This window comes from Dromiciops gliroides, chromosome 3 (assembly GCF_019393635.1).
Source record: "Dromiciops gliroides isolate mDroGli1 chromosome 3, mDroGli1.pri, whole genome shotgun sequence".
Lineage (NCBI taxonomy): Eukaryota > Metazoa > Chordata > Mammalia > Microbiotheria > Microbiotheriidae > Dromiciops > Dromiciops gliroides.
This window is the reverse complement of record NC_057863.1, coordinates 12,540,616-12,554,522: the sequence shown is the minus strand read 5'-3', so window position 1 is coordinate 12,554,522 and position 13,907 is coordinate 12,540,616. Positions and strand designations below refer to the sequence as shown.

The following is a 13,907-nucleotide window of genomic DNA, read 5'->3' as shown; positions in this document are numbered from 1 at the left end:
GAAGATTCTTTTGTTTCCCGAGGATGCCAACTGTAACAACAAAACTTTCCCATTCTTTACTTGGCACCAGATTTTTCTATTTTTAAAAATGGATCTTTAGGTCCCTGGTAAAACGTAAAATACACCACCATATACTCAGACTCTGTTTGCCTCCAGGAAGGTCTCTGGCCTTCATAAATGGGAGTGAAATGCGAATAAAAGGCGTTTGGGCCTCAGCCCACTCTGAACATGCTGAAATCTGTGGGATAATTAGGCAAATGGGATTGAGAAAAGATCACAGTGAATTAACTAGAGATCAGATAATCATGATTTAACTTTATTTCACTCCTGCAGAGTAAAGAGCTGCCGCTCCATTCAGTGAAGTCTATTTCTCTGGTCTTCTCCAGTAGACTGCTGATGTATGATGTTTTAGGACTACATGCTTTTCCACTGTGTTTGGTGTCAAGACACTTCTATCTTCGATCGCTCTATCTGTTATTGATCTTTGGGTGTCGGTTCTGATATATGCAAGGCCTTAAGTGTCCCTGTAAGGACAGTAAAATGTAGTTAAGCTGATTGGTTAATTTCCAATTAGACATAGCAACTGTTATTTCACAGGTGACTGAGTACGATTTCCCCCCTGCTTAGTGAATCAAAGTAAAGATAATGAACCAAAGTAGAGATAGGGTAGAGACAGAGTAGAAGAGGGCCTTAGTTATTTAGTGCCTCCAATCATGTGAAGTTAGAGGTTTATCAAACAGCCATGAGTTAGTTAATCCCATTATTCTACAGTTTCTCCATGCAAAAGTAGAACAAATGATGAAAAGTCGAGAAAATGATGAAGTTTTAAGAATCAGTAAGAGGCCAACTAGGGCACATTGCAAGGGCACCAGGATAGAAACAAACTGTTCCATTGGCAAAAGCTAAGGATGTGTTGTGAGGTGGACCCAAAGAAGAGATCCAGAGGCTTCCCTCTCAACCATCTGTATCAAATACCGTATTGGTTTCTTTCCAATTATAAAAAGATTTCTTTGACAATCATACTTCTACAAATCAATCAACAAGCATTAATTAAGCACCAGTTAATTATGTGCCAGGCACACCCTTAGTTACCATTTAGGTTCTGTTCTTTGACACTCATGCACAGGTGAAAATTAGTTTGAATAGATAATTAAAGATAATAATTAATTATCCTTCCAAGCAACAAATACCCTTGCTCCCTGATATCTGTTGTTAGAAACTCCAGTTGGAAATAGCCTCAAAACAAATCTACTTTCTCCATCTTCTATCCTGCTGAGGGAACTTGCTTGCCTTAAGGAATGAGGACCAGTTTAGGTCTTTACAAAGCAACAATTTTTCACTAGTTCATTGAGACTCCCAGCATCCACGCTGAGTCTCAACCTTTGTTTTGGGCTATTCTGAGGTGTCATGGTTGATGGTCCATTATGTCTGGGCAGTGGGATGGTGAAAGGCCAGGAGGAAAATCATTTCTTCCCAAAGTCAATAGCATCAGAGAGGTCAAAGTCCTCATATCGACTCTCTTCCATGACTGGGTCTATCACATCAATCGATTTCCATGGGCGTCCAGGGCATTTGGGGGTGGATGGTTCTGGAAAATCAGGCACCAGAGTAAACAAGGGACTCTCTCGATAGACAGGGATGTGTGGGATCCAGTCATCCTCTATGACCTCTTCCTCTCCTGCCTTCTCTTCCTCCTCAATTGTAGGCTCAGATGGAGGATTGGTTGGGTTAGGAGCAAGGAGATCTAAATCTTGAAAATCAGAAAGAGGAGCAGTGGCCCCCTGCACTGATGGGCTCTGGAGGGGCGGGGCGCCTTGTGTCTCTTCTTGTGTCATGGGAAAAGGAGAATTCTCTTCAGTTGTGCTGTCCACATACTCATTTGTCCAACTCACGGGGCCTTTCTTGTCTTTTTTTTCATGTTTCTGATGACCTTGACCAGGCTTGTGTTTGTGCCTAAAGCCACGTCCTTGGCTGTGACCAAGTCCATGTTTATTCCCAAGGCCAGGGCCAGGGTGATCTTTGTTTCCATGGCCAGGGTTATGTCCCTTTTGGTGCCCATGACCATGGCCACGAGTAAGCCCTTGTCCTTTTCCTGGGTTTTGTTCTTCCTCTTGTTCAGTCATATCAGAAGTCTGGGGCTCACTTGGAGCTATTGCTACTTTCATTTTTATTTTCGATACATATGATCGAAAAGGGGAAAAACCTGGAGGTCTTTTCATAAGCAGCATCTAAAGAGAAGCATGGACAAATGCATTTCAGTAATGACTACAATATCCCTGCACAGGCAAAGGGCACAGGCTTGGCCGGATCCATTCATCTCACAAGGATGCCAGGATGTGCCTGGTTTTAAATACTTCAGTGATGGGATGAAGGAAAGAGAAGCCAAGCGGTGTTCTCTCCCCTCTCTGCTAGCTATCAGATTGATTTGTACAATGAATGGATTGTGAGGTAGTGTGATACAATGGATCAATAACTGGGCTTGCAATCAGGAAGACCTGGGGTCAAATCCCACCTCAGAAATTTACTAGCTATGCCACCCTGGTTAAATCATTCAACTTCTCTCAGCCTCAGTTTCCACATTGGTATAATGAAGGTAATAAGAGCACCTATCTCACAGGGCCAATCAAATGAAATAATGTACATAAAGTGCTTTGTAAACCTTAACAAAATAAATAATGCCAATAAGACAGCCAGCAAACTTTAAGGGACCATGTAGATGTAAACTATGATAATGATGATCATAGTTGTTAATAAGACCAGACTAAATTTGGGGGCCAACAATTCCACTGCCAGACTGCAAAGAGATCCAAGAAAATGAAATAGATACCAAAGCATTTATAATGGTTCTTTTCATAATGGCAAAGGGAAATGCCCACCAATTGAGGAATATTTGAACAAATATGGTATGTAAATATAATAGAATACTATGGTGAAGTGGCAAAGAAAATTATTTTAGAGACCTGCATGAAGTGATGCATGAGGAAGTGAGCAGCAGACCCAGGACAATATTGGACAAATAACTCTTTTAAGATTCAATAACTGATGAACACCATGATGAACCACAATGTTATTTCAAGAATGCTACCTGCTTTCTGAAGGAGAAGCAGGTCATGAATTCAAGATGCAGAATGAGACAAACCATTTTGGACATGACCAGTATGGAAATTTGTTTCACTTAATGACGTGTATTTGTTACAAGGGTTTTCTTTTCTTTTTTCCAATGGAGGTAGATGAGAGGGAAAGAAAATTAGGGCATGTTAAAAAATAAAGTTTAATTGAAAAGAGAATACTAGATCGAAACTTCAGGGTTTTTAATGTGTGATGGGAGACTACCCAAATTCTGATTATAATGGTTTATACTTATGGGGCACTCTGAAGTTTACAAAGCAATCCTTGTGAGATAGGTGCTATTGTACAAATTATACATTATACAAATACCTGTGAGGTAGGTTTGTACAAATAAGGAGAAACCTGGAGAGGTAGGTAAAGTGACTTCTTCATGGTTTCACTACATCTCTACTCTACCTGAGGCACCCACAAGGGAAGACATATCTGAGACCTTGTCTATATCCAAAAAATTCTACCTACCAGATCTTGAATTCTGAAATTTCCCACTCTGATAATACTCTCCTCCCCTGATGTTCTCTCAGAATCTCACTCATCCTTAATATTCTCTTTTGTCTCGCCATAACCTGCCACTCCATTTTCCAAATCTACGCCACCTCTCCAGGCCTCACTTTGGTCCCATCACAGTCTTGAGCTTATGGTTAATGAAGCCAACAAGACACTGTCCTCTACCCTTGAAACTCTTGGCACTTCAAACATTCATGACCTGTCAATACTCAACTCTGGGTAATCCTCACCATTGACCTTCTCTGCTCCTACTCTTAGGATTCTTGAGTAATATTATCTCACCTCAACTGGAACCTCACTGCTGCAAAGTAATTTTTATTAGTCTCCAATGGACCATCTCATGCCTTACATTGGTTCTTCCAAAACTCTCTCTCCTTAGGTGCTCTTCACTAGCAGTCCCATTACCCTCTTTCTTATGAAATGACCTTGTCTCCTAATTTGTTGAGAAAATCAAAGGCATATGTCATGAACTAGCTCATCTCCTTTACTCTCCCCCTCAAAACCCAGGCTCATTTTTCCTTCATTTGCTCCATAATGCAATGACCTTTCTCCTTGCAAGTTCTGAACCTTCTTCTGATATCTTTTCCCCATTCCCTTCAAGAATTTGCCCCAACAGTTGTTCCTTCCCTCTTACCTTTTCTTTCTAACTACCAGATCTCTCAAATATTGCTAGAGATCTCTTAATTGCTAAATAGCACGGTCTTTTCTCACTCTTTGTTGGCCGCCTTCTCTTTCAGGACACTTTCCATTTTCTTTTTTGCTGGTTTTCATCATCCATCTCCTGCTCCTTAAGTATGGGAGCACGCCAGCCTCAGAGCCAAACCCTCTTCTAAATAAACTTTCTGTTGGTGACCTCACTGACCCTGATCTCTCTCTCTCTCTCTCTCTCTCTCTCTCTCTCTCTCTCTCTCTCTCTCTCTCTCTCTCTCTCTCTCTCTCTCTCTCTCTCTCCAGGCTTGCATCTTCCATTGCCTGCTCAGCATTTATACCTGCATCTGCTGCTGGCAAGTCAAACCAAGTATGTACAAAATAGAATGGATCTGACCCTTTTCTTATTTCTGTTGAGGGCACCAGTAACTTCCCAAGAAGCCAGGTTCAAAACCTGGGAATCATTCTTATCTCCTGACAATGAGTCTCTGGTGCTCTCTCCTGTCCCTCAATCCCACATACCAATCAAACCCTCAAATCCCTATCACTTCACTCCCTTCCTAGGGCCACCCTCATCACTCGGGTCACCATCACCACTCACCTAGACTACTGTAATCATTTCCTAATTGTTCTCATAGGATCATAGATTTAAAGCTATAAAGGAACCTAGAGGTCACTAAGTCTATCCCTGTTATTATAAATAAAGAAACTGAAGCACAGAGTTGGACTCAGGGACACACAATTATTAAGTGTCTGAGGTCAAGTTGGAACTAAACTCTGCTGCCAAGCCCAGCACTTTATCCACCGAACCATACAGATATTGCCCCACGTCCAGTATCTTTCCTCCATCTTCCATATATTTGGTCTCCTCCACATGCCAAAATAATCTTCTTAAGGTACACATCAGACTTACTGTATTTATGAATCAGCACCTGGAACAGTAACTGAAAAGCAATACATTCATAATAGACACTTCCTTGATGAATTTATGTCACTTCATAGCTCAAAGACCTTCAGGGGCTTACAATTGCCATGAGGATGAATAAAAATTCTCCATCTGGTATTGAATTGAACCAAGGCATCAAAAGGTTTTATAGACTGAATAGATAAATGGATGGATAGATAGATAGATAGATAGATAGATAGATAGATAGATAGATAGACAGACAGACAGAGATATATCTATAAATATAAAGATATGCAGATTATATAGATAATATAGAGATATATCTATAAATATAGAGATATCTAGAAAGGGAGTAATTTTATTGGATTGGGATACAAGAAAATTTCAATAACAAAAAAACATAATTTCTTGAGAAACACATATTTACACATATGCAGCTCACAGGTACACATTTGGTCTCAGACATAGAGAGTAGACCATACATCATTGAGGAGTCTGGAGAATTGACTTTTTGGCATGTATGTATGTATGCATGCATATCTGTGTGTGCATGTTTTGGGGTGTGTACTAGTACAGGGTAACTGAGTTGATCTCTTTTCTAATCACCCCCTTGGAAGCATCCAAGCTACGATTTTGCTTCATGTGGGTCAGAAAGGTCACTGTCCCTCATTTCAAGAAGCATCCCTGTCCCCAGCAGCCCGCGGTCCTTTGGGATTTGTGAACTAGACAGAGAAAGGCAGGACTCTGTACCTGTTTCAGTTCCTCACAGTGAACTTTGGGATTAAATGTACCTGCAGCCTCCACAGAAACATTCGCTGTGCATGTCAAAGAATCCTGTCCAGAAAGACAAAAGTGAAATGAGACATCTATAGGCTAGCTCCAAGCTGCTTCAGCATTCTCCATTCCAGGCCAACATGTCCCATCCCCCTTTGTACTCATTCTGGTGTGGGATCTTAGCCTCTGACCCCTAACTTACTGCATGCCAATGGAATCCCAAGAGATGAGAGGGGCAACAGAGGCCATCAAGTCTGATCCCCTCATTTATGGATGAGGGTGATAAGGCCCACGGAGATGGAGCAACTTGCCAAAGGCCATAGAGAATTAGCAGAGCTGGTACTAGGTTCCAGATCTGGGCTCATGTAACATCTACAAGAAGACTTTCTTGACATCCCTGGCTCTTGTACTCCTCCACCCCACCCCTTCTCAAAGTATCTGGCATTTACTTGTCTCTGTACAAGTGTATCCTCTGGAGAGTGGCAGCTCCTTGAGAGCAGGGATAACTTTTTTGTTCTTGGTCTCTGAATCCTTGGCACTGTATGATATGATTATGGATTTGAGTCAGATTAAACTCTGACCATGGGGTCTGGAAGGTACCCAGACCTGCCCCAGTATAGTTTGTTAGAAGTTTATTGCTTGTCAAAATTCTCACTGTCTCCTTTAAATTTTATTGCCAATTAACAGTATTTTTACTTCTGCTCAGTCTCCCCACTTGTCAGCTACATATTAGTTTTGTCTGCAATCTATCATGTGTCAGAACCCCAGTCAGTGGGTCAGGGAGTTAGCCCACCAATTCAATACTCGGGACTCAAGAAGAAAGGACGGGACTCAGCACAGGATGCAGCCATTGAGTTGAGACCAGATGTTAAGTAACATTGTCTCTTTTTCTCAGAGCAGAATCCCCTTGGCCCTGGGGTCCCAACAATGGATTATTCTTTTCTTCCCAACATAGCCGAAGATAAATTTTAACCCTGTCATCCTTATCTTTAGAGACAGGAGCCTGGAGAGGGGAGTCAGTGGGAACTGTGAGATGTGAAACATCTGACTCTCACTCCCCTGTTTCCTTATCCTTTGGTTTGACCTTGTTCCCCCTCCCCTTTTCCCCCTTGTCCCTGGAACACGTATGCATGTCTCCATACGCACCCTGGGTGAGACAGGATTGGATGTTAGATTGTGAGCTCATCCACCCTACGTGTACGTGGGGACAGTCCTTTTCAAGATTACTATAAAAACCTAGAGGATTGGGCATATCTTTGCAAGACTTCAATGTGTAATTGGGTTTTGCCCGTCCTCATGAGGATGTAATAAATCTGTCTCTGCTTGACTTGGTGGTCTCCTCGAGTTATTTGGGTAAACTGAGGCAGTTTGCTCCATACAGCACCAAGCACAGTATCTGGCGCATAGTAGGCACCCTTCCATTGGTTGAACTGGATTAAATTTCCATCATATCACCAATTTTCACTATATCACCAGACAAGGAAAAGGCTTGAACTAATTTTCTTATCATAGTACTAAAGTCAAGACTAGGGTGTTCAGAACCTTTTACAGGTCCTAGACCTTTTTGTCAGCCTGGTGAAACCTATGGGCACCTTCTCTGAATGATTTCTTTATGCATAAAACACAGTGGAGATTATATTGAAATAATATTGTTAAAATATTTTAAAACAAGTTTATGGCTCTTAGATTAAGAACCTCTAGACCCGAGTAAGGACCCTTGGATCATGGACTGTGGCCTCCCTCAGATCATAGAGTATTAATCCCCTAAGGACTTACTCCAAATTTCTTTAATTCACATTGTTCAGAATACTCGTCTTTCTCTTTAGAGCAGTTAGTTTCTCTGATGACAAATTCAATGATGTATTTGGTTCCAGATCCCGCCTGTAAAGTCAACAAGAAGGGGTTTGTATTTATGCTTTCATCACATGTATTTTACTCTTAGTATTCTTAAGGCAGCATCAGAAGTAAAAAAGTATCTACTAACTAAAGGGGGCTTGTGCAAGGGGAGGAAGTCTTATATACGTATACATATATGTGTACATGTGTGTTGTGTCCACATATGTATGGAGCGTGTATACACACTCATGCATATACTTATACATGCATATATACACATATACATATGTGTATATATATGCATACAAATATACGAGGCAGCTCAGTACTGTCTACATGTGTATATGCATATGCACCTGTGTACATACACACATATTTATGGCAGCTCAGTGGCCCAGAGCACTGGACCTGGATTTGCACAGACTTCAGATCCAACCTCAAACATATCCTAGACCCAGCCAAGGCACTTAACTTTTCTCTGCCTCTGCTTCCCAGGGTTGTTGAGATGATGTTTCAATGTGCTTTGAAAACCCTGAGGCACCATGTAAACAATAGCTACGGTTAATCATTATCAACATGTGACGTGCAGACCTCCTGTTTGGGTGAACTTCTAGCTCTTGGCCCTGTGACCACAGGGGTGAAATGCTTGTGTCTGAAACACCTCTTTGGGTGAGCTGGGGAGAGAACTATCTGCCTTCACTTGGTTGATGACTTTGTATTTGTATGAGGAAAGGAATGCCAACACTGAACATCACTTGGAAGAATGGCTGGTGTGCTTGTTCTCATTGCCCTGTGCTACAGGATGCTGACATCCTGCCCAGCTGCCCTGGAGGGGCATCTGTCCTCCAGTTGTTAGCAGTCTTTCTGTCCATCTCCTAGAACTTGGGAACTTATTTTGTGTTTCCTGAACTGTGGTATCCCCCCACCCCCTGGTATAAGTTCCCTGCAGGCAGGGACACAGTACTACTGCCACCTTTGTTTCTTTCTTGTCCCCTGATGTCAAATACAATCCCTTTCCTTAGTGAATGCTTATGGAGTTATCATGAAGCAAGTTTCCCATGCCCACCAGTCTTAGGAATGGCACATGGGATCAAGATAGGTTGTATCATCCTGGGATTCTTTTTTCCCCCACAGGGCAATGAGGGTTAAGTGACTTGCTCAGGGTCACACAGCTTAGTGTCAAGTGTCTGAGGTCAGATTTGAACTCAGGTCCTCCTGAATCCAGGGCCGATGCCACCTAGCTGCCCCCTCCACCCACTCCCTTACACCCCTACTGGACATGGATAACCACAGACAGGAGTCCTGACTTTGGGCTCATCTACTGGGACTTGATCCATGGACACTAGATTTAGACCAGGAAGGAGGTCCCCTGGCCCAACCCCCTCATCTTGCAGACGAAGGAAACAAAAAGAGTCAAAGAAGGGAAATGACTTGTACCAGACCCACATGAATGCAGTGCTTACATAAGGAAACCTCTGAATGCCCATGGCAAACCAAAGCCATGATAGCAAAGGAACCAAGAGAATCAAATAAAAGCTTTAGGACCCAATCTATGATGTAAGCCAGGGGTGATAGCTAACTACAAGCCACAGGGCTGCGCATTTCAGAAAACTCTTCCACAAACCAGGGATTCTGCTTTCAGAATGGTGCCTATCTTGAAGTAGAAGTTGCTTTTACTCTCAGAGTTAAATTTTTCAAGGGCCTGTCTCAAAGGCTCATTCAACTCTGGGCTGTAGACAGACATCTTTTGGATCTCGGAAGACGTGGAGTCATTCCCTAGAAGATAAGAGTTCAGTTTAGAATAAGAGACTTCTGAGTAGTACAAGCATTTGATGAGAGGGGGCGTTTGCCCCCTGCTGAAACACAATGGGGTAGACTGGAACTTCCTTCAAGGAGGTAAAGTTTGTCTGGGAGGGGGCCTCCCACCAACCCGGGCTTGCACTTTCCTTCCACCTGCCCCTCAGTATACTTAGGCCCTAGACCCTCCATATCTCTTTTATCCCCAGAACCATGCTTGGCACATCATAGGGGCTTTCTAGATGCCTCCTTGATCAAGGATGTTGTGGAGGTTATGCCTTTGCTTGGGTGCTGGATGGGTTGGACTAGACATCTCTGAGCTCCCTCCCAACCCTGAGATACTCTGAACCTGAGATTGTGAATGCTTGTTAAATGGGTTTATCCACATCTTAGAGTTAATCAATTTGTTGTCCCTCCCAGGAGCAGCTAGATAGACCCAATGATTAAGCTAAAGGAATAAATCTCTAATGGTAAAATTGCAAGTGCTCAGACAGCTAGGAGCATTAAATGATGAAACAAGAGATGGGAGGTTACTCAACCCAACCCCATCATTTGACAGCTTGGGAAACCAAAGGGACTTGTCCAAGACCACAGAGGTAGTAAATGGCAAAGGTGGGATTTGAACCCAGATTCTGTCTCCAAACCCAGTGCTTTCCCCTCTGCTCTGTTGAGGGGAAGTGTTGCTGCTCAGCTAATCATTGCTCTCCCAAAGGATTTTGACTGGTCTGCAGGCTTACTGGCTTTGGGGCTTGCTTTGGGATATGGACCTTCCTGGGTGATGGCATCTCCCTTGGAAGAATGTCCTGGAGTCAGAGGTGAGCTATCAGTTGTCATCCTGGAACTTCATCCTCCCGACATTTCAGAACTGACAGATCTTATTGTCTTGGGGAGGTGCCTTTTTCATCTCATAGCCTCTTCCCCTTATCAAAGACATATGGGGCAAAGCCATCAACAGAGCTGTCCCTTACCTGGTTTGCAAGTCTGTGAGAGGATATTGATTTTCATTTTGGGATCTACATAGATGAAATCATTGCAGGTATTGATCTCCTGGGAGAAAAGAAGAAAAGAGAAAGCTTGGCAAAGAGAACAGTGTTTCTCTGCCAGGTACAGGGGTGAGACCAGGCAAATTTGTCACTAGAATAAGCTGCCTTTGAGTCTCTGCACTGTTGAGAGAAAGCCAGGTGGATAGAGCACCGGCCCTGGAGTCAGGAGTACCTGAGTTCAAATCTGGCCTCAGACACTTAACACTTACTAGCTGTGTGACCCTGGGCAAGTCACTTAACCCCAATTGCCTCACTAAAAAAAAAAGAAAAAAAAAGAGAAAGCCAGGGCTCCCACCCCAGATGAGAAGGATGAAGCCAGGTAATAGAGAATCACCCGATCAATCTTGGAGGCTGGTCAAACATCCATGGACTCATACCTGAAAGTAACCTCAGAAGTCATCTGGTCCAACCCCCTGAGGCCCTAAAAGGTCATCGATTTAGAACCAGAAGAGACCCTTGATATCATCTAGGTCAACTCCTTCATGTTACACATGAGAAGACAAATGCTCAAAGTGGTTAGTTAGGTAACTTGACTGACGTCACTCAGGGAATAAGTGAAAGAAGTCAGGATTTGAACCCACCTCTCTGTTCTCTATACTGCTAATGAGCCATAAACTCTAAACCACTTTTATAGATCCTGGGTCTGGAAGAAATCTTGAAACATCAGACTACATCTGAATGATTCGAGGTGGGTTATATCTTATACTCTTCAATCTCAGGGATTCTTAAAAGATTCCAGGGGAAGAGGAGAGAGGGGGAGGGGGAGAGACAGAGAGACAGAGACAGAGAGATAAAGAGAAACATAGAGACAGAGAAAGGAGAGAGAATAGAGACAAAGAGACAGAGAGGCAGAAGAGAGAGAGGAGAGACAGAGGAAAAACAGACAGAGAAAGAGAAGAGAAGTGAAGAGAAGCAAAGAGAAAGAAGAGGAGAGAAGAGAAGAGAAGAGAAGAGAAGAGAAGAGAAGAGAAGAGAAGAGAAGAGAAGAGAAGAGAAGGGAAGGGAAGGGAAGGGAAGGGAAGGGAAGGGAAGGGAAGGGAAGGGAAGGGAAGGGAAGGGAAGGGAAGGGAAGGGAAGGGAAGGGAAGGGAAGGGAAGGGAAGGGAAGGGAAGGGAAGGGAAGGGAAGGGAAGGGAAGGGAAGGGAAGGGAAGGGAAGGGAAGGGAAGGGAAGGGAAGGGAAGGGAAGGGAAGGGAAGGGAAGGGAAGGGAAGGGAAGGGAAGGGAAGGGAAGGGAAGGGAAGGGAAGGGAAGGGAAGGGAAGGGAAGGGAAGGGAAGGGAAGGGAAGGGAAGGGAAGGGAAGGGAAGAGAAGAGAAGAGAAGAGAAGAGAAGAGAAGAGAAGAGAAGAGAAGAGAAGAGAAGAGAAGAGAAGAGAAGAGAAGAGAAGAGAAGAGAGAGGGGGAAGTGGAGATAGGGGAGAGAGAGAGAGAGAGACAAAGACAGAAACAGACAGACGGGGGAGAGACAGAGAGAGGGAGAAAGAGAGAAAGAGAAAGGAGGGTCCCTATGACATGAAGTTCCTCCATTGTGATCCTCATTTACTGGAGCTATAAGCTGCCTCACAGAACACGTGCTGGGGCTCAACAAGCATTTCAGAAAGAGACAAACACTAACTCAAACACATCTTTTTCCCTCTTTCCCTCAGTTCTTCCTTCTTTCCTTCCTTCTTTGCTCCCTTCTTTACTTCTTCCCTCCTTCCCTTCCTTTCTTCCTTCCTTCTTTCCTCTCTCCCTTCCTTCCTCTTTCCCTCTCCTCCCTTCCTTCCTGGGTAGATCCACCCTGCCCCTCTGGCTCCCAGTTTCTTCTCTCAAAGCCTTCAAGCTTTGGTAGAACTCATGGAATCCCAGTTCTCTGTTCTGAAAGGGTCCCCAGACCACACTTTGAGAACCACTTAGAGAAAAGTAATCCAAATTGGGAGACTCAACTGTGGCCTACTGTATACTTTGAGTTATAATAAAGATAAAATGATTTGTTTGTCCTCTTGGGAGACCCCTAGGCTATTGGTAAAAGCCAGGAACATGGTATGTAACAACCAGCTAGACATTTCCCAATCATATAAACCCATTGAGTTGAACAAATATTTGAAGGACATAAATAATGCATTTGGTCTTGCAGTGACCTAGAAGATTCTTTTGGAAGAATTCACCTTCACATAACTTACCTCTTTAGGCATAGACTTGCACTTGGGACTTAGTTGGCTGTCGTCCGTCTTTAAACAGTCAGTCTGCATGATTGAATACTGGAGCTCATAGTTCCACCCATTGACTACCTACAATGAGAGTAATTTGAAAGGAAATTGTATTCTTTGGCAGAATTCCATAATGAAGGATCCCCATATCTAGTGCTTTTAAGTTGAATTTTTGTTACTGTATTTGGATCAAATACAATCTAATAGAATAATTACTCAGATTTCTGCCAAACTTCCCAGTTTACAAAATACTCTCCTCAAAATGACCCATGTGAGAGGTGCTACCAGTTATTATTCTAATCTTATGGATGAGGAAACAGAAGCACGGAGAGATAAGCTATTTGACCATGGCCACACAGTTTATGGGTATCAGGATTTGAACCCAGGTCTTCTGAGACTTAGGCCAATGCTCTTTCCACTACCCTGTCTTTTTTTCTGGACTAGACCTCTGATTTCATTGGTATAGGGAGTAAGGAAAGCCTCAACAGTACACCTAATCTGTAACTTGGAGAGCTTTCTGTAGCACTCAGAGGTTCAAATGACTTGGCCAGAATCACACAGACAGCACGGCTCAGAGCCAGGACTTAAACCCAGGTCTGCCTGACTGTATGGTTGACTCTCCCTTCACTCTGCCATGCTGTCTCTCTTCAACACCTGTCATATGCAGAGGATTGTTGATGTGCTGGGAGATGCAAACAGCCACATCACTACCCCTGCCCTCATAGACTCACACTCCGGTTGAGGGGGCACAGCCTCTGCACTGGTCACCAGAATACAAAATACAGCATGAGAAGAGATTTTCAAAGTACAAAGCACATTTGGGGACTTGATGGGGGAGAAGGGAGGGAGGATAGAGAATTGGGAAGTTCTATGGAGGAAGTAGCATTTGAACCATGTCTACAAGGTTGAGGTCTGGGGAATGGGGGACCCAGGTGGGGAAAAGGGCAAGGGAAAAGAATTCCAGACCCAAGGATCTGAGTGAACAAAGACTTGCAAGTGAGGGAGTTTAGGACTTTTAGGGAGAAGAGGGGGTCACTTGGAAAGGCACTTTGGCACATAGGATTTGTGGTAGAAGAGGGTG

General features: G+C 43.4%; 1 protein-coding gene across 1 annotated transcript in view; it reads right to left on the bottom strand.

The window, feature by feature from the left end:
• Positions 1-295: 295 nt before the first annotated feature.
• Positions 296-13,907, bottom strand: part of KNG1 (kininogen 1) — a 48,632-nt gene continuing 35,020 nt past the window's right edge. Inside the window, exons 5-10 of the mRNA XM_043993309.1 lie at positions 12,800-12,907; positions 10,564-10,642; positions 9,423-9,574; positions 7,739-7,843; positions 5,939-6,022; positions 296-2,228 (exon numbers count right to left, since the gene is read on the bottom strand). Of these exons, the coding sequence (XP_043849244.1) occupies positions 1,464-2,228; positions 5,939-6,022; positions 7,739-7,843; positions 9,423-9,574; positions 10,564-10,642; positions 12,800-12,907 (1,293 nt within the window). The 3' untranslated portion in view covers positions 296-1,463. The remainder of the gene's footprint in view (positions 2,229-5,938; positions 6,023-7,738; positions 7,844-9,422; positions 9,575-10,563; positions 10,643-12,799; positions 12,908-13,907) is intronic.